Below are 23,911 nucleotides of genomic sequence, written 5' to 3'. Positions count from 1 at the left end.
GTACAGAGCCCTCAGGGTCTGCATGGGGGGGACAATGGGAGTGGGGAGGTGTTACTGCATGCGCAGTGGCATGGGAAACCGGTCTGCAGCACGTGTAATCTCCCAGCTATAAAAGGCCTATATCAGTTGGAAGGCACAGGGCCATCTCATCAATACTATTAAAGGTGTCTTTATTTGCAATGTGGTGATTGTGAAAAAAGTTTTTTTTTTTTTTCCAAAACCAATTCTTTTCCATGTAGGATTAATAGCAATGCTGGTTTACCATTGTGATCTGACATGGCACACCTTTCCTTTCCTAATGTCAGGTGTAACTGTCTTAGGTTGCACTTGCTTCGGAAACCACAGCCTGGAGAAATCTGGGTGCCAGGGCTGGGACATGAGCAAGGGAGGAGTTAGTCTCACGACTTGACAAACTTAGTTTGTGGCTCCACACACAACTCAAACCAAGCATTCTGAACTACCGCAGGATGAGGACTGGTGCAAAGCCTCCTAATACTAGTTATTCCATGTTTGAGGACTGAAAAAGATGGTACAACATGGATGGCTCAGTAGCCAAACATACTTCTTTGGACACGGGGGTTAGAAAGGATTACCTGTTTGAAGAAGGGAGACCTGCATATATGGAGAATACAAATATTTTTAAATTAACGTTTATATTTGATTTAAAATTAGTACAGTGAATACTGCAAAGAAACGTATAACACAATACTGAGATCAAGATGTTTCCATCCTACATTTCCAATGTGACAATGTGGGATCGTGTAACGTCCTAGGAACAGCAACAGTGCTCAGAGGCTGAACAAATACAGCCCAGGAGGAAAGACTGAAGGAAATATGATTGCTTGTCCTAAGGAAGAGGAGGTCAGAAGGACATGTAAACAGTTTTTGGGTAGCTGTGAAGAAGGGAATAAATTATTCTGCACACCAATTGTAAATAGAATGAGAAATAGCAGATGAAATTACAGCAAAGGAGGTTTAGATTGGGTACTTGGAAAAACTTCGCTAGCTGTAAGGCTAAAGAAGTACTAGAATAGATTACTGAGGGATATGCAGAATTTCTTTCACTGGAGATTTTTGAGAAGAGAAGACATAAATACCTGACAGGAATGGTATAACGATCATCAATGGTACCTCAGAGGAAGGAGAAGGGTAGATGCCCTCCTCCAGCCTGTCATTCTGTATTTCAGTCTCCTTGTTGGCAGTAACTTTAAATTTCTCTGGTTATTGATGAAATCTGGTTAGTTATTTTAAAGGCAACAAACAGTTTCATATGTATGGTACAGAGAGGGCAGGTACGTGTTGCTCCTGAGTTACGTGAAATTTTGCTTTTCTCATTTGAGCATCACCAGATAAAGTTCATTATGCTGTGTACTGTGACAGCGTTATCAAGAGTAGCTGGTGAGGTAAACACCCGGTCTGCTCATGGTGTGAAAGGGAGACCAGAAAAGCTAGGCTGTGCTGCTTTCTTGGGCGAATAGTTGTGGGAAGACAGCAAACAGCTCATTTTTATCATGGATCAAAAAACTCTGGTACTAATGGCAAACTTTACATGCACACCGGCTGTGCAAATCCAATTTGATCTGCGTTGAACAGAGTTTCCTAATAGCAAGTTTTGATGCGTCAGGGCTCACCTGAAACAGCATTTGGCTGCAGGTTTGGCCTGTGAAACGGGCACGTTGACAGATACAGAAGAAAACAGTGATCCCTGCAATATCACTTGTTTGAAGACTACTGGTCATCAGGACCAAAGCTGAAAAGAGACCGTAGACTTCATGAGAGTAATAATGTCTTATGACCTGATAAAACTAACATAAAGCTTCCTTCCAGCTGTGGATTTGATCCAGATGTATTTTTTTCTGAGTTTCTTATGTCTCAGTTCTGAAAAAATGCGCTTTTTATCTGGAAGCTTATGGCCTCAAATTTGCAGTGGTTCTTAACTCTACATTTAATTACTAATTCTGGTTTTGGAAACAGAGATGGTAAGAGTCATGTTTCAGTCTGTCATATGCTAAATGTAGTCTCCAAACTTACTTAAAATAAACCCAATTTGGTTCTGCCCTGTGTAAGCTAGCCAAACCGTTCAGTCAGGTTGAACAAGGTTTCAACTGTGTTTTAAAGGATTCAACAGATGTGATGCTAACTTTACCTAGGGTTTAACAACTGGGACAGCCACTCTTACTACAAAGAAATTAAAACGGAAATTGGCTGCCAGCCTCCAATACCTGTTGTGTCAGGGCAGCTGCACTGAGCAGACCAGCCTGAAGTTTTCTCCTCTGAGCTTTTGGTAGATTGGCATTAGTGAGGATGAATTTGAACAGTCATGTGGAGTAAGAGGACTTGTTAATGAAGTATGCTCTGAAGAGGAAACACAAGTGATAAATGATGGTATGTGGCTGCTCTTGGGTTTGTGGGGATGTTTTTTTCATGGGGGCGGTATGCCATACAAACTGGTTTAGATCAAACAGCACCGAACTACTACTACCTATGCAAAAAGTTGTATTCTCAATACCAACAGGAGCTTGGCTACATCTACTCTTGCAAGGAGGCAAATTGCCTCTAAAATCCCAGGGCTCCCGGTGGGTTCCTGCACAGGCTGTGGAGCAGGTGGGCTCAGAGCTGCCTGCTAGGAAGGAGATGAGGTGCTGGCCTTGTACCTGGGGGTACCTGGTCCTGGGGAGGGCAGGCAAAATCTCACCTCGGCCCTCTGGCAGAGCCACCTGCCTCGCACATCCACCAGAGTAGGAAGGGACCTGCGCCGGCTGCCAGATGCGACCCGACACGTGAAGGGAGCGCAGCGCCCTGAGGCCCAGCACGAGGCTTCGCCCTGAGCGCACTCACTGCGTCAGAGCGCCTGGCTGTCGGAGGTGATGGAAAACGGCTGGAGTAGAAATATTTAAAATACACCGCAGACAGTAGCTTGAGATTGCATTCTTTTAGCTTTCAGTGACTTGGGCAGAGGCTCTCCTTAACATGTGTGGGCTCTGGCAGCTTCACAAACGGAGCATGGTGCTGAGCTGTGGCCCATGGGGATGCTGCAGCAGGTTATGCGGCTCCCTTCCCAGGAGGGTGCTGTAGAGCACGCCTCCTCTTAGTCTGGGGGAGGGTTGGCTAGTGCTTGCCATTAATCCATGAAAGACGTTGTCCTGCCTTTATTTCTTGGCAGAATCCATTAATAATCGTTCTTTCCAGCTTCTCTTCTTCACTCACTAGCTCAGTGTTTGCCATCTGCAGCTGTAAAAAGTTGTTTCCAAAGTGAAATAAATTGGAGCAAAGACTTCTGTAATCGGAGATGTGGAGGAGAGCAGAAGGGTGTGTTATACTTCATTGTCCTTGGTTGCTTTTGGTTTGACTTGTGCCATGCTTTAAACTAGTCCCCTTTACAGGACCTTGGGGCCCCCTGCTCGTGCACCAGTGGCACCAACGCAGCCCATGTCCCTGCCGGTACCAGGTGGTGATGGATTCGGGCAGTCAGCTCTGCACTGGGTCAGCAGCACCATATCAGTGCAGCAGTGGAGCATGAAAGCCTGAGACTCTATAAATAGGAGTTAGATGCTTAAGTTTAAAAATTTATCTTTGGATATCAAAGTTAGTGATTGCCATTATTGTTTTTCAGGACTTTTTTATTGAAATGCTTTTTAAATTAAAACAATCGGTTCATCAAAACCATTTTTCTTCCTGAGATTAAAGGTGAATTCAGCACACATTTTAAATTTCAAAATTAGAAAGCTTTGAAATTACCTTTTAAAAAACATTTTGAATACCTACAGCAAATGTAGGCTCTGCTGAAATTTTCACTCCGAAGAACAAAAAAATAAAATTTCAGTTCAGTTAAACTGAAATTATTTTTGATCATTATTTAAAAAATAGAAATCCCGATTGAGATAGAAATCTCTGCATGTCTCAGATTTTGAAAGGATATAAAATTAGCTTCCTACTTGTCTCTTTTTTTGAAAATACATTGTTGAATACTGTACTATACCAACAAACACAAATAGAGGCTTTAATGCCTCTCCAAGTAAAATAGGAAATCTGAATTCAGAGTCTGAGTTGGTCTTTAATGTAACGTTAGAATTGCTCTGAGTTGAAAGGACCACGGAATGATACCAAACAGAATGTGTACCTTGTCATCTATTAAATTGCTAAAATAAGTGGAGAAGCATATGTCATAAATGAAATCTTCAGAAACTATCTTTAATTATGGGGCTTTTAACTGGACAAGGAAAACGTTAAGTATAGACAACATAACTGTGTGCCCTTGCTGTGGGTGTTTACACTGGCATCATCCACTGCAGATGTCTCCTGTGAGTACCCAGGTGCATATGTGCAAATTTCATAATCCCAATGTCAAGGCTGAGTGTTCAGTTAAAGTGCCAGGTGTAAACACCAAACATGCTGTTTCAGTGTTATCGCACCTCACGGGGCTTTATTGCATACAGTCAAGTCCTGCTGCAAGAGTAGACCGAGCTCCAAGATGTGTGTAAAAATGGCTTTTCAAAGTTATTTTGAGTTAGTTTTGTTAAAGCTGTGTGCCAGTAAGTGAATTAAAATGTAGTTGTGGTCGGTCAACACTCTGATCTCCACGTAGCTTATGGTGGTATAAATACGAAGAATTACTAGTATTGCCTGAATTTTACTCTTTGTATTTGGCAGCTTATTTATACAGTAATTGAAACATCTCTTAGCTGTACCTTCCTTTTCCAAGTAACTCTTGACATTTTTTCTTGCCAGAAGGCAGCATTGGAAATACTTAACAGAGAAATTCATCCTTGTATTACTCAGGATGTTTTCCAGATCGCACCAAATGGAAACTGTCGGTGAGAGGAGCAGTACATGAGCACTGCGGGTGACTTGCACACACGCAGACTCAGATGCTGAAAGCTAAGGTCACTCCTATTATGCATGGAGAGGTATTCAGCATGCTGTGGGTTAGATTTTTATTGCTTCACACAGAGCCAAACTAAAGGCGAATAGAGGAGGCAGAATTTCAGGTCTGCCCTTCCACCAGTCCTTCCCTGAATGAGAATCTGAAATAGCAGCCCAGGGCTTCAGGATCCTTGCCAGGCGATCTCCATAAACACCAGTCCTCCCGTTCCACCTCCCTCATGTGGTTTCAATTCACGAGGCTGATCTGGAGCTCATCTCCCAGCTGGCCGGGCAGTGATGGTGTCTCCAGGCCTCTGCTCCTCCACCCAGCCCCCAGGTTGGCCCCTGGACTAGGGGTGACCTTCCGCAGGGCAGTCACCAAACCACTAATTCTCTCTGGAGCTGCTCTTCCCATGAAGCTGGTATGGAGCAGGAGATCCTCCGCGTGCTTTCTGTATGTATCTCCACTTGGTAGCCCTTCATTTTGTCCAGTAACCGGTCTTGGAGGCAGGGAAGTGCTGGCCAGCTCAGAGCAAGGCACGTGATGGGTTCAGTATCGCAGGAGGAAGAGTTCTCCTTCTGCCCTGCTGGTAGGCTGCTTTACTCCTAGAGCAGCCCTCATCATTTACCATGCATATTCACATTACTACTCTTGGACTGCATCTTCCTCAGGTCTCTGTAGGTTTGGAGTGAAACTAATGCAGTTCATATCAGCTAAGTAAATCTGATACATCTTTTACTCACATAAAAAAAAATAGACTTTATTACTACAGTAAGAAAAGCTTGATTTTAAAGGCAAGGGATTTACACAGTGAATATGGGTATACTATAAAACGTATGTTGTTGGCTTTTGCTTTTTTTATTGAGAAAAAGACGGTCTGATTTGGTAGAATTTTTATCTAATACGAAGAACTAAACAATACAGAGATAATGGCAACCTTAAATGTACTTTACTTAGTGGTTACCTGGTCTGTTAGTTTTGTACAAGCCATGTAAAGTTTTTTTTGACTTTTCTTATTGTACAATATTTTAATAGCAATAATGTATTGCTTCTTCTATCGGCTTCTCTGGAATGAGTTGCAAGAGAAGTTTCTTGCTGGATTCCAGCCAAGCAAATAATCTGATGGTGCAGGAATGTAACATTTTGGACTTGTTTTTAAATGGATTAGAGTGAGACATCATTTGCCAGTACTGACAGAATATTAAGTGAGTATGTAAATTCACACCTGAAATAGCGTGTTCTCAGTCGCACCTTTGCTTTTCTTTGGCGTTTTTAAATGCAACCAGTTCAACCCAAAACTTGTAGGGTAGCACATTGAAAGTTCAAATGTCTCTCTTTGCCTTAATGCACCTTGGGCTTTGTTTTATTTTGGTCGTTGTTGTTGTTATTGTTTTTATTGCTTTGGACATAGTTTTTAAAGTTCTGTAAACCCTTCTGGAAAGATGGTCACCTTTTGGCCCCAGTATCCGCCTACTTTGGGGTGAGCTAAGGCTGGCTCCAGCATGCAGAAGAGGTGACAGGGGGACTGCTTGCTAAAGCAGACCCTGTTTATTTCAGATTATTTTTTGCCTTCACTTTACTCTCCCTTTTATTATTTCCATCCTGATTTTGAAGTCCCATCCACAGATTTGTTTTTATATTGCTGAAAACCTTTTAAAGTAATTATTGAAACCATAGCAGCCCATCTGAAAGCTTTCTGAGACTTAATACAAAGTACACAGCAGGCCAAACCTCAGAGGGCAGAGGCCCTCTTCCAAACCAGCAAGAACGGATGCTGAGAGCTGCTTTGATGGCTTGTGCAAATGGACACTTGGTCATCCAGCTCCCTGAATGTGCAGATACCCGGTGTACACTGCCCAGCTTCAGAATGCTTCAGGGTTTGGGGGCTTACTACTACCAATCGTAGTAAATACTTAAAACCCTTACGTATTCAAAGTAATGGTATATTTTTTTATATATATTCATTTATACCTTAATAACCTAAAAAAAAGAATAATCCATTATTACCTTGCTTTGCAAACTTTCATTAATCCCCTTGGGAATTAGAAAAGAGCAATTGTTTTGCAACAGCCCAGCAGAGTCTACAAGGAACTTGACTTTCCATAGTTGTATTATTGAAATAAGCATTTAAATGGCAGATCAAATGCTTTTTGCATCAGAGGTCAGAAAAGATGTGCAAACATGGGATATAAGTCATATGCAGAATGAGTCCACATTTAGTATTTAGTCAGTCTGTAAGGTCTGGTGTGACTTTCTTTTCAGTTTGTGGTCTGTGAGCGGGGCCCAAAGGGAAAGTTACAAGGGGTTTTTTGGTAGGTCTCGGTCTGTTGAGGCAGATGAGAGTACATCTCGAAGCTTGCTCTTCCCAGACTGATGAAGCAGGATGCCAGCGGTGCCAAACTCAAGTGATGGCATTTCTGTGCAAGTTGTGGCTGTGGTCCTTGCCCCACCAGCCTTATGTGTCCACAAGACGGTGTTGTGGGAGCCAACATGAACCTGGATTGCTGACTGCGACATTCCTCAAATGCATTACTTATGTGCAAATGTGATTCACGGCCTCACAAATGATCTCTTTCATGACTAACTCCAAGCTACAGTGCACGGCTGTGCACAGCAGAGAAAGTCTACAGACTTCTTGGGGTGTGCTCTTCTTAATCTTTAGGTCCGTTCATCCCAATCAGCTCAAACGCTTTCAGCAGTCATGAGGTGCCGTGGGTCTCATCCAGCCCCCTCTGAAAGTTGGCTTGAGCCGTTCCGCTTACTGTAACGAGAGTAAAATCAGACTCTCCAACTCCACCCATCTTAAACGAGGTTTGGAGTCTCAGCACTTCGCAGCTTCACATTCATCCAAAATTAACTCTCTGGATGGAAAATATTTTTTTTCTTTTTAATTAAAATCTCTACCAGACCCGGTCACCTGTTTCTCACAAAACTGATTTATGGGGCTTGCTACACTGAACAGAGGCTTTTATTGACGGTAATCTGGCACTGGGGCAGCGTTCGTTTTTCTGCACTGTCTGTGGCTGAGTGGGCTGCCTTACGTTACGCAGATCTGGGGCTGTGCTTTGTTTTGTTTTTCCCACACTCTGGACAGATCAGTCTTTGATTGCTCCTCTAATGACAGGTATTTGAGTTACCTTCTAATTCATGTCGACACCTGGGCTGTAAAAACTCTAATGCACTCTTGCTTGTGTGCTTGTCTTTCCCTGCTGACTGCCCCGGCCGCTTAGATTTTTGTTTGGGCTTTTGATGTGAAATCTGAACTAATCGCCGAACACTGTAGTTTTTCAACATCCTTATAGGAGCACTGCAATATTTACAAGAGAGAGGGATTGGAAAACAGAGTTTTAAATTGATTCCATATGCCTGGCCCTGATGTGCCTCAGATATTTCCCCTTTAGAGGTAGTCACCATTTTAATATCGTTTTATAGATGCTGGCTGTAGCAGACCAGTCACAGTTCACTGCAGGTTTAGTAAGACTTAGCTGGTTGCGATGAAGAAAACACTTTAAAAAGCCTATTGGAAAACTAAAGCCAGTTAAATTCTAGACTTAGGCCTATGGAGAAGTAAAATCTGACAGCGTGAGATCCTTGTTCCTTTTCCATGTGCCTTTGCGTAGTAAGATCCTTCCTTTCCCCTGCGGCTGCCTGTCCTCCTGCTGCTCAGAGCGAGGGCAGCCTCGGGAGCGGAGCTACGCAGGTCGCAGCGCTGCGACTGCCGTGCCCTGGGCGTGGGATGGGGTGCGCTGGGGTGTCCTGGAGCTGCCACCACACAACCTGCACCTCCAGCCAGCCGCCTTCCAGCCCAGCCTCGGGGTCAGCAGGGAGAGAAGCCCCCCTGCTTGTAGCCACCACTGCTGAGGGGACCCGTGGCATGCCAGTGGGCAGCCGTGGCCAGCAGAAGTCCCCCAGGAACATCCCGGGGCTCTCTCACCAAACTGAGTTCCTGTGACTTCTTTCCATGCTGGCTCAAAGTTGCAACAGCGCAGCTGTCCAAGAAAACATTCAGGCTAATTCCTAATTCCTGACACTTTTTGGCCTGTTTTACCATGAAACGGTGGAGAAGGGAAAACAAGTCCTCCAGACTTCTGTCAATTTGATTCAAATGGAAGAATTTCTTTCATGCTCCACAAAGTAAACAAGTGGTCAGACCTGCAGCATCCTAAAAAACAGAGAGAGAGCTCAATATGCTATATATGCTCAGATGGAAAGGCAGGGAAGCCAATGTGAGAGGAAGTTATTTTCCCATGTCGGAAAGCTGAGCAGCACTGCCTGGTGAGGATATGCTCACAGATCTGGTGCTGGCAGAAGTCCTGCTCCTCAGGTGGATCACTTAGTCCTGTGCTTTCTTCTGATTCAGGGCTGAGTGAAGCTGGAGGCAATTCTGATAAAACCTTAATTTCTGAACCAGGCTGTCCACCCTACCAACAGCTCTTCAACCTTGAGGCTGCTAAAGTTTGTGAGAGAAAGCTGCGGAGCTCAGTGTGTGCTGCTGAACTGCCCCGTGGCACTGAGCGGTCACCTCCGTAGGAATGAGGCGAGGCACTGGAAAAAGCAGTCCCATTGGAGAGGAGCTCTTGAACTTTCTTATAGGAACAGTGTTTTGTGAACACAAAATCTGCACAAGGAAGAACAGGTGAGGAAATACGATGGAGAGAGATGTCATCCTTGTTCCCCTGGGTATGTTGTGCCTAAGTGGAGAAGCTGTCCCTATAGCCCCTCTGCAGCACCAAAACAAGGGGCCCTTTGTTCAAGACTGTGCTGAGGCTTGCCTTGAGCCTGGGTGAATCCTGCATTTGCTGTGTTGGGCACCGTCCCGAGGATAATACAGTCTTCTGCGTTGTTTCAGACATCTGGGGTGACCTAAAGCTGCTTTGGGCGGTAGGTGGTTGAACACTGCAGACAACTGCGCTCCGGACAGCTGAAGTAAGAGCTCAGGCACCAGCAGCTTGGTCCTTAGGCATCACTTTTGCCAGGAACAGAAGCTTTTTGCTGTTGGGCTTTTCTTTTTGGGGGGGTCTGAGGGGAAAGGCTTCCCTTTTCTTGGCAGGGAGTGAGCTGCGGGAGGCTGCAGGGTTGCAGGCGGTGTCCTGCTGGGACACATCCTGTAACTGGGGGTGTGCTCACGGCGTTTGGCTCTACCTCCTGCTGGGGGTGGCACACGGGCACACGTGCTTGCTGTAGGTTAGCCGTGAGGGTCCCTCCAAGCACAGGCGGCTTTGCTGAGGTCCTGCTTCACAGGCAGGGTCCCCTCATTGGGGTGGAAACCAACCCTCAGAGTCCCAGCGGGCGGAAGTATTTCTGTAAGCACTGGCTGAAAGAAGTTAGAGCAGCATGGATGGGGTGGAAGCAATTTCTATTTTCAGAGATGTACTTTCTGCTATACTGTATTCACTCTGAAATTATCAGCTTTTCTCAAGCCAACATCCAAACACTTAAAATGACCGAAAGCTCTGCTTTTTCTTCCAAGCACCGACTACAGTGGTGACTGGGGCCATCCTCCACAGTTAGCCACTGCCAGTGATCTTCCACATATCTTGAAAAATATGTCACTGAGAAGGAAAAAACTTCTTAAAATACTTGGATTAAAACAGCATTCTGACACCACAGTGGCCTAGTTCTTAGCTGTAATTTTCCATGGACGCAGCACCGCTGGATTTCTGCAGTATAACTCCTGGTTGCCTCTGACAGAGGAGGCTTGCTGGACACAGCTTGCCGTGGGCCACAAGCGCACGGGGCTGCTCCTGCCCTCGGCATCCTGCGGTTGTGTGCTGGCATTTCACTTGCCACTGACGCCAGTAACGGGCGTTGTTACTGTTTTCCTGTGACGGTAAGAAGTAGATCAAAAGCACCGAGGGGATTTTAAGACCCGGGGGAATTGCCCAGTGTGAGCTGCAGTCCTGTGCCCGCCCGCCGGACACCTCCGGGCTCTCGTGCCCAAGTCGGTCCTGCAGGCTGGTGCTCTCTGCCCCAGCTTTTTTTGCACAGGGGGGTGGCACTTCTCAGTCTGGGTGGAAAGTCGTGCTCATACTGCTCATTTTGGGTACTGCTGAGAGTTTCTCTGAAATGCGAAAGTCCCGGATAAAATGGGCTTCCTCTCTCTGGCAGCGGCATCTCCCCAGAATTTCCCTGGGCCTCATGCATCCATGGTAACTTCTCCTCTGTCTGTCTCCCTTTTGGGCCTCTAGTTCTCTGCGAGTGACTTTAAAGGTGAAACAGTAGTGCCTCCTCTTGCTACCACAGCTTCCTCGGGGCAGAGTGAGAAAACCTGCCATCTCACACCACTGTGGTGTCCTCTCCTGGGCCACGCAGTCTTGTAATCCCTGCACCAAAAGGAACGTAGTTTCAGCCTGAAACCATTCTTAAAAGACCAGTTGTTGACGTTAAAGGACACAGAAATACCAGGAGTGGCTTTTTAGGTGTCACTTTCCTCCTTTATCGCAGTTAAGAGGAGGAAAACCCGGGCTCTCCTGCTAGAGCTGAGCAAAGGGCAGACAGACAGCATCCCTCCAGTGCCTCAGCTGCGTCTGTGGGGCCGCTGCAGTGCCTGTCAGAGGCTTTGCCTTCCTGTGCGTGTGTGTGGCTGAGCCCAGAGAGGCTCCTAAATGCTCTTTCTTCACCGTCTAGGGGAATTCCTCTTCAGTCTGTTCAGGTAGCTTCATGCTGCAGTGGGTTGGCCTTGGTGTCCTTGATGAACCCTTTAGGGGGGTTAAAACCGTCTGTCTATTTATAGGCATTTACAAGTTTCTATTTGTTTAGAAACTAACCCTTCGCTTTAGTAAAAAGAGAAGAAGAAAAATATCTGACGTTTTCCAGGTGGGATTTACTGACACGGTGTTGTGCAGGTGGGATGTCTTCAGCATCCCCCGAAGCTCTCCTTCACACCTGTCCGCACCCTGCACTGACCCCCTTGGTGCACACATCCCCGACGGCCGGGGAGGGACGCAGGCGCGTACTGGTGGCACGGGCACACCGAGGGGAAGGGGAGCCCACAGGGGCGTGAGCGGGTTTCACAAGGCATCGCGGTAACTTTTTTTTTTTCAAAATGGTTCCATAGTTCTCTACTCTGTTGAACATGAAAAAATATTTTCATCTGTATGGAACTGTTTTTATTATTATTATTATGTGGGGAAAAAATAAGATTTTAAACTGTTTCTCAACTATTTTGTAACATGTTTAGTTAGTTGTCCTTTTTGTTTTGAGAGCTACCGTACTAATGTACTTGGTAATCTAGCCTAATTTTCTCAAATTCAGATTTTTTTTTCAATTTTCCTTTCTTTCATTAGCAGGAAGCACTGCGTTCTGAACGAACCAAATCAATACCTTTTTGAGCTGGGCACTTTTGCACAGAGGGACAATCAGCATTTTAATTGGTGACTTCATTTTTTTTCCCCTTGAGTTCTATCAATTCTATTTTATTTCTGCAGTTGTTTGTTCCTTCCTCTTTTTTCTGCTTGGAAATTAATCATGCAGGAAATGATTAACCACAGAGAGCTGTCTGTCTGCCTCTGACTCAACGCCTGTAAGAGGGGGAGCCTCGAAGCGGCTTGAAATGGCTGCATGCAAACTGTGCGCTTGCACTCCAGCTCGCGCTGTCCATCCCACGTCAGATGTCACTCTTTTTAGCACTTGTAACGCTCCTGAGAAGATTTCTGAGGTACCAAATTAAATCCAAAATGCCCCAAACTTGTTTCAGTTTAGTGCTGCTTATGGATGGCTTGGCAGAGCAAGGGGCTGCTTGCGGAATGCAACGTACGCGGTGTCACTCCTGCGCTTTGGTTTTTCCATGAAATTAGCCCTTGTCACAATGTGTAGCATATCGTAGCGTCTTCATACCACTCCTGCTAATGAGGGCCAGCTGCACCTGGCAGCGTGCAGAATGCAGAGCTTGCTGGTGCAGCTCTGCTGGTCTGGCTCACCTCTGGGGCGAGGTGGGCATCTCGCTGGCTACTGGCCAGGGCGGCTTTCCGAGCCGCACGGAGGCACCCCCTGGGCTGGTGGCGGCCTGCAGGCAGGCTGCCCTCACAGCAGAGGCTCTATTGAGATGATGCAGAGCACGCACAAAGAGGCTGGTTGCGTGTCTGCTGGCCGCAGCGGGGACCCTGGCCACTGCTGGACCTCCGCGCAGTGGAGCAGGAGCCATGCCGAGTTTGCCAGCTGGGGAAATTCTGCTCTGGTTCTGGTCATATAGGCCTCTGTTTGGAGCCCAGAGGCTGGCATTTTTTAATCCTTGCTGCTGTAGCACCAGGATTTCTTTAAACCTAGTATTTCCCAAGCAGCTTTTCAAAAACAGTGATAATTGCACATTTTCTTGGCAGTAGTGTCAAGGGCATGCGCACTGGGTTCCAAAGTACTGATGCTCCTCCTGACTTGTTCTTAGGAAATCAGTTCTTTTTCAATACCCTGCAGCGCTGAATGTTACAAGCAGCTTGGTTGTTAGCAGTAAGGTAAAATTTACTACTGGGCGGATCGGTTGCTGTTGCAGATATTTTATGGTGTCAGCTGTTAGCGATTGGACGTAACATCCGTTCCTTAAAATAGGCTGTTTCCCACTGACCAAGAGCAAATAATGAACCACGAGTCCATTGCTGACATACGGGACGATAGCCAAAGCTTCCCTCTAGCTGCAGAGCTGCACTTAGCATCCCAGGACATCTCTGTGCAAAACACAGATCCTGCAAAGCAGCGGCGAGTGAAGCAGCAGCAGGATTCAAGCCCAGCACCACGCAGGCTCGAGCCCAGGGGGTGCTGCGGGTCCCTGGGGCCGGCCTCAGCACTACGCTGTGTACACAAGCCCCGGGTCACTGTCCCTGTACAGTGCTTTACTGGTCTTCCTGCAGGCTTGCCCTGCTCGGAGTGGTGAATCCAGAGAGAGACTTCGTTTTTGCTTACAAAATGTCAATCAAAGAAATAGATCATAAAAAATCTAGCAGCCCAACGGCACGGGTGAGTTGGAGCTTCAAAGGCAGTGGTGCCGTTTCTTGCCGCAGTTTCGGTTTGAGTTTCTGATGCTCTTTTGCTCAGTAGCAGAAGCAGAGTCAGGGAGGGGCAGAAGTACGAGTGAGGTTGTGGCATGACTTATGTTTTTAGCTAAAATTTTATAAATGGGTGTGTTTTACTCACTCTGCAAGCGCATGCGTTATACTTCTGTGTGGGGGCATGCAGGTTTCTGACTAATGCTGTATTATCTTTTTCCTGATGGCTCCTGAGGGAAGTATATGCTCCAGGACATATCGGAGGCCTAGGAATCACATTTCAGACTTGTGTAGGGGAAAGCTGTCCTTTTGGTATGCTCCGGAATACTTCTGACTCAGCCAAGTATTTAGCGATACACACTGCGTTTCTAAACAACTAGGCAGGAATGTCAATGCCTTTACTGGGTGACCAAACGTAGTCATCTAAAAGGCATATTGCAGCTTCCAGGCCCATTTAATAACTTATGTTTGCTTACCACTTTTAGCTTGATTTGTCCACCCAAAATTACTCAAAATCATTAAATCCATTTCAGCAGATCTTTTTTTGGGAAAATTTAATTGAAAATTATCAAAGCAAGGACGCCACATGCAAACAATTCTGCAGAATACTTGCACTAAACTTGAGGCCAGTGCTTCCCGAGTTTGGCCTGTTACAGAAGCTTGCCCTGCAAAATGCTGTTTTCCAGACCCTCTAGCAGCTGCATCAGGGCCACAGGGCTTGCTGAGCAGCAGCTAGATGCTAAGCTGACCGGCATGCAGCTGCAGATCTGGCTTCCACCCCTGCCCTGCCGAGAAAACCCTTCGATACCAGAAGAGGTGTTAGGTAGTCTGCAGCTGATCGCTGTGGGCACGTCGGAGAAGCATCCTTTCTCGACAGGACATGAGTGGAAGCTAGATACAGAGCTAGTATAGATTTATATATACATCTATACATGTTTCTATATAAGCACATCTCTATATTTGGGTGCATATCTCTATATTTGGATTTATACACATCTGGAGAGAGACAACTATACATCTGTATGGAAAGATGTCTCTATGTATACATGGATACCTATGTATCTATCTACTATAGGTCTCTGGAAGAAGGCATAGGCAAGCAGGAGGCCCCCGGTGCCGTTTCCCTCTTGCCCCCCTGCAAACAAAGTGCGCAGGGAGGGTTTTGGAGAGGCAGGGTGAGTCCGTGGGTAGCAGCTTCCCATTGGAGAGCTCAGGCTTTGGGTCCTACCTTGCTTCCCCTCCACTGCCATCAATTCCTTACAAAACTGACCTAAAACAACCCAGTGAAAAGGAAAGAAAGGAGAAAAGAACAGCACGAGCATGCAGAAGGCAAGAGGTTAACAAACAGGGAGGTGGGTGAGTTAAAACATTTGCAAAAATGCTGCTTTTTGGAGAAGGTTCTTCCTAGACCAGCTAGCTCACCTGCTGCATGCAGGTTCGAGCTGCCTGAGGAATTCATTAAAAGTCTGATTACAAACCAGACTTTACCCTCCCTGCTCAAGGGGCTTTTCCCTTGGCACGTGGAGCCCCAAGAAGATTCAGGGTCCGTTACGAGGACTGTTTCAGTCTCTTACCAAAGCAGTGCAGGGAGCAGTTTCTCTTTCTTGTTTTAAGCAGTTGAAGGAGTTAAAAGCTTGGTGAAGTAGCTTACTGGCACAGTTATGCTAGAGACAACTGCAGCTGCGAAAAGGCTGCGTTAAGAAACAGGATGGTTGTGGTCTGCTGCGAGAAATAATTTTCCTGTTGACTATTTTTTTAAACAGGAAGTTGAAGAACAAAGCAGCATTAGTCTTAGTTCTTTTAATAGAGTTCAGATTTAAAATACTGAATTTAGGATACTAAGATCAGGAAAGGCTGGGGCTTTGCGCAGTTTTATGTAAGGACTGAGAGCTGGGAATATGGAAGTGCGAAGGACAAGCGGATTCAAGCGGGTCCTTCAAATCTGAACCTTGTGCTTCTCTGGCGACGCGTTCGTAGGAGAGGTAACTGCCCACAGGGTGGATGAGAAAACGTGTGTGGGTTTGCAGGATTTTGTGAGTGCGTGTGTTTGCACAGCGCTGCGCAGACTTGGCTTCGCACAGTTTCCTCTTTGTCAGTCCGGCCGTCTGTCAGCTTCCCCTCTGCTCTGCTCGTGCTTTCTCAGTAACAGGAGAGAGCAACAGCTTCTGCAGCAGAGGAAAATAAAACCTCCCCATGCGAGAGATAGCAGTAATGCCTCACGCCACTCTGAACTCCTGTTTTTTTTCTCGCTAGTCAGCTAGACTTAGGGGTGATGTGGTTGTTTCCTCTCCAAGCCCTTTTCTTTCTCAAGATTTTAGACGAAATCCATTAAAGTCTCCTTTTAGAGACTAAGCATTCTCATCTCAGGAAGGCAGCTCAGCAGTTTTTGGTGTGGCTTTATTATCTATATTCTAATTCTGCCAAAGCCTGAGCATCTGACAGGATACAGCTGTACTGCTAACCATTTTTTTTTCTAACACACCTATCACAGATCATCTCAGAGGTATCACAGACTTTGTAGGTGGGGGCCCACCTCAGATGATAACTGCAAGGGCCATTTTGTTTCATTCTGAACGTTTTCCTGGTGTTCATTCAACCTCTGAAGCATGCTGTACCTACCACGAAGCTGATCGGGCACAGATTGCATTACTACCGTTCTCCTTTGTTTTCTCAAAACCAATTAAGTGACTTCAGAAAGTGAGAGATGTGTATTCTTGTAAGCAACTGAATGGGGACATCAGCGTGGGGTTATTTGGAGAATAACCCCCATTGCTGTCACGCTGACCTGCCACGTGTAAACACGGTGCACACAGTGGCTAATTGCCGCTGGGCCCTCGCCTCTGATGGCAGGATGCTCTGCGCGCCTCCTGCACAAGAGCAAGGCCGAGCCCGTCAGCAGGTCTCTTGAAGCAAAAGCATTTTTAGAGGCAGACAGCGCACTAAATTGCTGAAATGTCACAGCACCGTTAGGAGAACCTTGGACCCTCCATTAGGCACGTTTCCAACTAGCAGTGTGCCGGAAAAAAACCCTTTTGACTTGGAAAAAAAAATATATCCTCAGTGCTTTAGTGCTTTGCTTATTTTTTTTTTTCTCTCTTTAATATTTTGTTCCACTGAATTTCTCTCTCACGTATGCTTGTCCTCAGATTACCCAAGGTAGTTCTGCTTGGGGTGGGAAAGAGCAGGAGCCTGGTCTCAGACAGGGAAGCTGGGGAAGGCTGGTCTCTGGCCGCCAGGCTTTCCCCTCTGCAGCAGCTGGCGGCTGAGGACAGGCTGCCTGCTTGCTTCTCCTCCCCAGGGAAGGTGCTCTGAGCATGGCTGCCTTTGCTGCTCCTGAGAAGGAGGAAAGTGCATTCAGAGGTGGCGACGGAGCCTGGCTCCTTCAGAGCAAGCAGGGAGAGGGGAAGAAGCATGGGTCTTCCCTAGAGGTCTGCAGTTCCACCCTGTCCATAATAGTAGAGCAGTGTTATATTCCACCAAATTAAGAGCTTCAAAAGTTCAGCATCTCTTTTTGAGTGTGAGACGATGCCTTCTTGAAGTAAGGTTTGGTGGTGTAGCAGTGGGATTATCCTGCTATACTTCCATGGGAACAGGATTGTTGGATTAAACAAAATTCAGTTTTGTTGTTTATTGTTGCATGTAACCATATTGCACACATGCACACAATCCTTGCATACTCTTCGCTGTGGCAAGGCACAAAAATGCAAAACTAGATGTGTGTGTCTGTGAGTCTGCTTGGCTATGGAGATCATGTAGGGAGTGCCTGTTTAAGGATGCAGCTGTTTTCCATACGATGAAACATGAAGTGCTTTTCACAGACTACTTAGTCCTAGAAAATGGAGTAGATAATCCTGTTTGATGCAGGGTTTGTTTGTAGCTGAGTAGAAAGCACACCCAAAGGTGATAGATTTAATAATCTCTGGGTCTTTGCATTTCTGTGTTTTGCTGTGCAGGTTTCTTAGCAAGATCAGCTGGAGCTCAGCCTTCCACCATGCCTGTGCCTCCCCCTCCCGCTCCCCCTCCACCCCCAACGCTGGCCTTGGTAAGTTTTACAGAAGGTGGATGTACAGTATGCACGGTCCTCTATTGCTGCTTGTCATGTTGGAAGAGACATGCAGCAAGATGACAAGGGTGGGTATGGTATCTGGGGAAAGCTTTCCTACATTTTGTTTACAGCTGATTGATCCTGCAAGAGGGACCGTTACTTTCATTCCCTTTCAGCGCCCATGTGCATGTCTCTAGCCACATTCACTCTCCATCTTCCTCCGCCTCCCATGTTGGTGGTTTGATCTGGTGCAGGGATCCTGGGTGGAGAGGCACAGCTTGTCTAAGTCAGAGGAACTGAAGTCTTGCTCTCCCCTTGCTTTTTTCCAGCCATGTGTTCTCACCTTCTCCCTTGTTCCACTTTAATACTTATATGACCTGGTGGTGAACTGGTTCAGAGATCCTGAGCTGGCAAAATACAATCCCTAAAATCCTAAATTTTTTTTAAGGATAGCTCTTAACCAGCATAGCTCCCTCAGCCAGCCTGTGGTATAAAGGTACGAGACCCACTGCTGGCACAACGTGGTGGGTGAGACTACATTGGACCTGGCTTAAATCAGCCTAAGCTGGAACGAAGCCTGCCCTGGGCTGTGTTTGCTCTGACGGGCAGACAAGAAAGAAAGGCTTCTGGAAATGCTGTTGTAAAGTACTCAACCGTTTTGATACCAAAGCCCTAGATGGTTACACAGATAAGCCGGGCTGTGCCCTGCTGCACAAGAGTCTTTCCCTCACTGCCCACCATCAGCAAGATACCAGCTCTGTGCTTGGTCCCTCCGTGGCAACTCTCAACACCTTTCAGGACTTTTCCATGACACTGATCTGATAAGTTAGAAAACTTTTCAGGAACCACCGTTTCATAGAAGAAATCATATATACATGCACGTGTGTATAGCTAAAACTCCATCTTTCTTCTGAGTTATCCAGAATTTGTATAGTTTGAGTTTCACTACAGCTTTCAAGAATGTCCGTCTTTTGGTGCAATCAGATTGAACAGGGCCAGACTACTCAGTCTACAAAATGGCAATTTTCCATAGATGTACTTTGGCTTTCAGAAATTAGATTCTTGAATTCAAAAATATTCAAAAAAAAAAAAGTGTTGTGTTTCCACTGAATTGTGTGGGTTAGAGTAGCAGCACTGTTCGGGGCCTCAAGTCAGTGAGAAGGCCAGCTACTCATAACGTCATTCACAAAACCAGATAAGGCAGGTTACCCAGTCTAGTGCTGTTAAAGCAGAAACTTAGGTCTCAGGTAACTACCGTATTTGAGCAGAACTTTGTAGCTGGAACTTGAGGTTTATTTTACCTCCTCATTTTTCATTTTATTTTGCAGGCAAATACTGAAAAGCCAACCCTAAGCAGGTCAGAACAAGCGGGGCGAAATGCTCTGCTATCTGATATTACCAAAGGAAAAAAGCTAAAGAAGACTGTTACTAATGACAGAAGTGCTCCAATTCTAGACAGTGAGTATGATCCTACGTGTCTGTGTTTTTGTATGCTTTAATGGTTCTATGTGTCTGAATGCAGAAAATTGTTTTAGCTGTCGTCAGATTAACTGACATGGGAGAAGTGGGTAAAACAAAATGCCCAGAATTGGCATAAAAATAAATTCTGTTCTTCATGGGTTAAGTCACATGAGAAATCAAGTACTGCTTATGACGTGTGAGTGTCAATTTGTTTGCTTACTCTCATAAAGCAGTTTGTTTTCTCACAGTCACTTAAATCAGAACACCATGCCAACCCTGCTAGGAGACCTGCCGAGAAGCTGCAGCGGCTCAGGCAGGCAAACCCCCTTCAGGACTGAGGACAGCACAGAGAAAGTGCACAAAAATAAAGGCATACTTGGCATGGCACCATTGGCTTGTTTAAGGACCTGGTGCTGATCAAGCAAAGCCCCAGCTGGGTGTCACTGGGCTGGGGTGACTCAGGGCTGGTATCTTTTTGGCCAGGTTTGGTTGCTCAGCCTGCCCCGCGGTGCCCTGGCATGGTGCGGCACCTCAGCAGGCCTTGGTGCAGGAGAGGCCTCCGTCCAGCTGAGCTGCCGCTGGGCCTCACTGCACACCTTGGTGTGTGCCGAGAGGAGCCTGGGAAAGCCCACGTAGCAAAGGCATCGGGAAGATGGATGGGAAACAGGAGACAGATAAGGGACAAAGGCCTGCTGTGGTGGTAGCACAGCACTTACTGCCCGGGGAGAGGAGACGTTTCCACAGACCGATTAGCAAATGTGATACAACTCAGTCCAGGTCCAGCCATGCAATTATAGGCTAGACTGTGATGGGAAGACGATGAGGAAAGAAGGAAATACCAACAGGAATGTGACCAAATAAGAATTAAAAAAAAAAATAGGCACAGTTCGGCAGCCAGCCATGTACCTAGCTTTAAACTTTTGAATATCATCTCTGCAATCAAATTTACACGTTCTAGCTAATCTAATGAGCTGGAGAAAAGCAGTTAAGGAGTTTAAAGGAGGGCTAAACAGTAAGATTAAAATTATGTGGCCTATTATCTTGTTTACATGAATTAACAAATCGTGATGAAAGACTAAAACGTAGTAGCAGCATTTCTCCAGAGGTTCACACCCTATATGAGTCAGAACCGAACTGAGCTAACATGCTTAAGAAAAGAGAAGGGTCATGTGAAACATTCCCCCATGAACGCATTCTTCCTCCTTTTTTTCTGGGTGGGATTATTAGGAGTGCTTTTCATCTACAGGTTTTAATTACTTTAAAGTCAGTGAAATTTTTACCCACCCAAAGTTGTAGAAATCGAGATGCCAAGAAATTAAGCAATTGATCCTCAGCCATGTAGCCCTGTCACTGGGGAGCTGATCTCCACGGGTATCCCAACCTGTGGGCCTGATCATTTTGCGCTGATGTTCTAAACAGGGCTCTTCCCTGTATTTGTAACTGTGGAAATGCTTTAACTTTGCCTTTAGCGCTTCAGTGTTGTCACAGCAAAAGTATTGATATTAGAGGAAAAACAGGAGAGGAAGGAGGGAACTGATTAAAGTAGTTCCTTCCTATTGGGAAAATTGGCAGGTTATGATCATATCACTGCATTTCTGGACCTACAGGAAAGTAATCAGAAAGGAAATCTCTTTCCCCACTAGGCTTTGTTTAAATAAGTAGATGTGTTGCAACTAAATCAGTAGTGACAGAGGTCTGTGTATTCTCAGAAGTGATCACCAGAGATGCCTCCAAGAGGAAGAATGCCTCTGCCTTCTCCCTCCTTTCTAATTTCCCATTTTCCTCATTTGCTCTGTCTTTCAATTTGCTTATGGAGAGATGGAGGTGAAGGATGAGAGCAAAGGTATGAAGAAATAGAAAGCAGCTACATCGATGTTAAGAAAGAGAACATGATATTCTCAGAGGCCCTATCCATTTTCAGTTCCAAATTCTCCAGAGTGACTGTTTCTCTGCTTTCCAGTCCAGAATAGACTAAAGGAAAGTGGTGGCTTAATAAAACTCAGTAGCTATGTTTATTGCGCCACCTCTTCCATGGTGCAATAGTGGTGGTAGTGGTAGCTGTGATGATCCAACCTGAACAAAGGCTTGCTTGTGTATTTTGAAAGCTTGTCCTTTTTTCCCCAGTTACAAGTGTTGCTCTACTCAGAGTACTTTGCAGGATCAGTCTCGCTTCCCTGCATAACACGGGGGACTTTTTTTTTTTCCCAACAGAACCCAAAGGACCTGGTGGAGGTGGTGGTGGCTTTGGTGGAGGTGGCGGCGGCGGGGGTTTTGGTGGTGGCGGCGGTGGTGGCAGCTTCGGTGGTGGTGGACCACCTGGCCTTGGAGGCCTTTTCCAAGCGGGAATGCCAAAGCTCAGATCTGCTGCGAGTCGAGATGCTGGTAAGAAAGACCTTGCGGTTTCAGCACAAACAAGTAAATGGCAGATTACTTATTAAAACCTTCATGCTACAGCAGTAAATTACCTGCTGAGATTAAGTATGTCTTCAGATATGTTAGGCTCTTAGGAAATGAAATTTTGACCTTGAATCTTGTTTTATTCTTAATACTAGATTTTATGAAGAAGCAAGACTCTTCCACCCCTCCTCCTAATGAAAACTAAAGGTCTTGGCAATGTCAAGTGGCTGCCTGCAAAGCAGTCAGTCAGACTAGGTTCTGCCTTGGCTGGGGGTGTGCAGGACCGGAGGGGAGCACAAGAGGATTCCTATTAATTCTCCCTTGTGCACCAGGAAAAAGGGTCTCCTTTCCATTTGGAAAGTACATCTGTGCCAGCTCCGCACCAGCATGATTTACCACGTTGGGAGTGCAGGAGGCACCCCAGCTGGCTGGTGCGCACGCTGCAGTTGGAGGCTTGGCTAGGACATGTGCTGTATTCTTTGAGCTGGCGAAACAGCTGCCCAAAGCCCCATGCCCTTTGAAACAACAGAGACCTGGGACCAGTGAGTTTCCTAGAGCTAAGGACGTAGCATTTCACGGTTGTTGAAGGCGGACTGGGCAACAGGGGCCGTAGAGCGTTGTGAGTCTTGCATGTTTTATAGACCAACGTAATTTTTCAGCACATTCGTACAAAAGAGGCTCTCGGAGCTGGTATTTTCTATTGTGTCACAGTCTATTTTGGGAGCGTGTACTAATGCAAAAGTTCCTGGCACAACAGAAGACCGTTTCTTCAAGTGCAAGACCGGCTGCCTTCTCCCTGACATACACGACCGTGTCCTTAGCTAACACCTACCGGGAAGGGCCGAGAGGTGCCTTTGGCTGGACGGTACTCGTAAAACACCCTTTAAAACTCCCGCCCCGCGGATCCTGATGCCCTCTCTCTCTCTGTCTCCCCGTGCAGACCCCGGGGCCGCCCGCCCGCCCGCGCTGCCGCCCGGAGCCCGCTCTGCCGCCGCCAAGCCCTTCGCGGGGCCGGGCGGCCCGCCGCGCTTCCCGGGGCCGCCGTCGGGGCAGCGGAGCCCGGCCGCCGACCCGCCGAGGAGCCGCATGCCGCCGCCCCGGCCCGACGCCGGCTCCAAGCCCGAGGCCGCGCCGCCGCCGGTGCCCAGCACGCCGCGGCCCGTCGCCTCCAGCCCGCACGGCCGCGGCTCGCCGCCGGTGCCGGCCGTCAGCCGCCAGCCCAGCCTCGGGCCCTGCCCGCCGCCCTTCCCGGGCAGCCGCGGCGCGGGGCCCGCCGGCTCCCTGCGGCAGCCCGGCCCGGCGCCCCCCTTCTCGGGCAGGCCGCCGCTGCCGCCCACTCCCGGCCGGCCCGCGGAGGACAAGCCGCCGCCGCCGCCCCCGCCGCCCCCCGCCGGCCACCGGCCGCCCGCCGCCCGGGAGGCCGCCCTGCCGCCGCCGCCGCCGCAGAACAGCAAGCCGCCCGTGCCCGCCTCGCCGCGGCCGCCCCTCGGCGCCCCCGCGCCCCCGCCGCCCCCCAGCAGGCCGGGGCCGCCCCCCGTGCCGCCCGGCCCCGCCGGCGGCGACGAAATGCCCCGGCTGCCCCAGCGCAACCTGTCCCTGGTGCCCCCCGCCGCCCCCGGCACCGCGGGCGGCCGCTCCGGACCCCTGCCGCCCCCGCCCAGCGAGAGGCCCCCGCCGCCCATCAGGGACCCCCCGAGCCGGACAGGTAGGTGCGGGGGGTGCTCTGCGTGGCACCCTTGGGTGGCAGCGCCCTGCCGAGCGGCGGGTGCGAGCAGTGGCACCGGGTGTTGGCCTTGTGCAGCGGGAGGTGACCCCAGACTTTGGCCATCGTGGCTTGGCCTCACAGCCAGTGGTGTCAGCACTCGCATCAAATGCGACGTGAGCCAGCGCCCAGGGCCCCAGCCGGCGGGGGTTTTAGGCTGTGCGAGGTGAGGCAGCACCTTCCCAGCCAGCTCTGATTCGCAGGTGCCAGAAACAATGCTGTTGCGCACGGGGGACTCTGTAATGGAAAATGAGGGTTTGTGGGCGTCGTGGTGGCTCAAGGAAAGCCGTTGTGCCCCACCTGCTAACTCACATGCTCTTGGGCAGATCTTGGCAGTTTCTGTTACAATTTCTGCGATAAGGAAGGGGTTGCAAGCAGAGGGTTGCCCATTACGTGCTGTAACGCAG

The 23,911-nt window shown here is 47.7% G+C and overlaps 1 protein-coding gene across 5 annotated transcripts in view; it reads left to right on the top strand.

Annotated features, from left to right (window-relative positions):
- WIPF1 (WAS/WASL interacting protein family member 1) overlaps positions 1-23,911 on the top strand; it is a 55,900-nt gene that overhangs the window by 21,029 nt on the left and 10,960 nt on the right. For 3 of the 5 annotated variants that reach the window (XM_083842057.1, XM_083842058.1, XM_083842059.1), the window contains exons 3-6: positions 17,793-17,881; positions 19,213-19,342; positions 21,557-21,727; positions 22,683-23,447. In XM_083842057.1, coding sequence (XP_083698183.1) covers positions 17,831-17,881; positions 19,213-19,342; positions 21,557-21,727; positions 22,683-23,447 — 1,117 coding nt within the window. In that variant the 5' untranslated portion in view covers positions 17,793-17,830. Of the gene's footprint in view, positions 1-22; positions 9,501-9,521; positions 15,822-17,792; positions 17,882-19,212; positions 19,343-21,556; positions 21,728-22,682; positions 23,448-23,911 lie in introns of those variants that run through there. The other 2 variants (XM_083842061.1, XM_083842060.1) reach the window with 2 other exon arrangements.

The sequence above is a fragment of the Anser anser genome, assembly GCF_964211835.1.
Source record: "Anser anser genome assembly, chromosome: 6".
Classification (NCBI taxonomy): Eukaryota; Metazoa; Chordata; class Aves; order Anseriformes; family Anatidae; genus Anser; species Anser anser.
The sequence above is the reverse complement of the archived record's forward strand: the minus strand, read 5'-3'. Positions and strand labels throughout refer to the sequence as shown.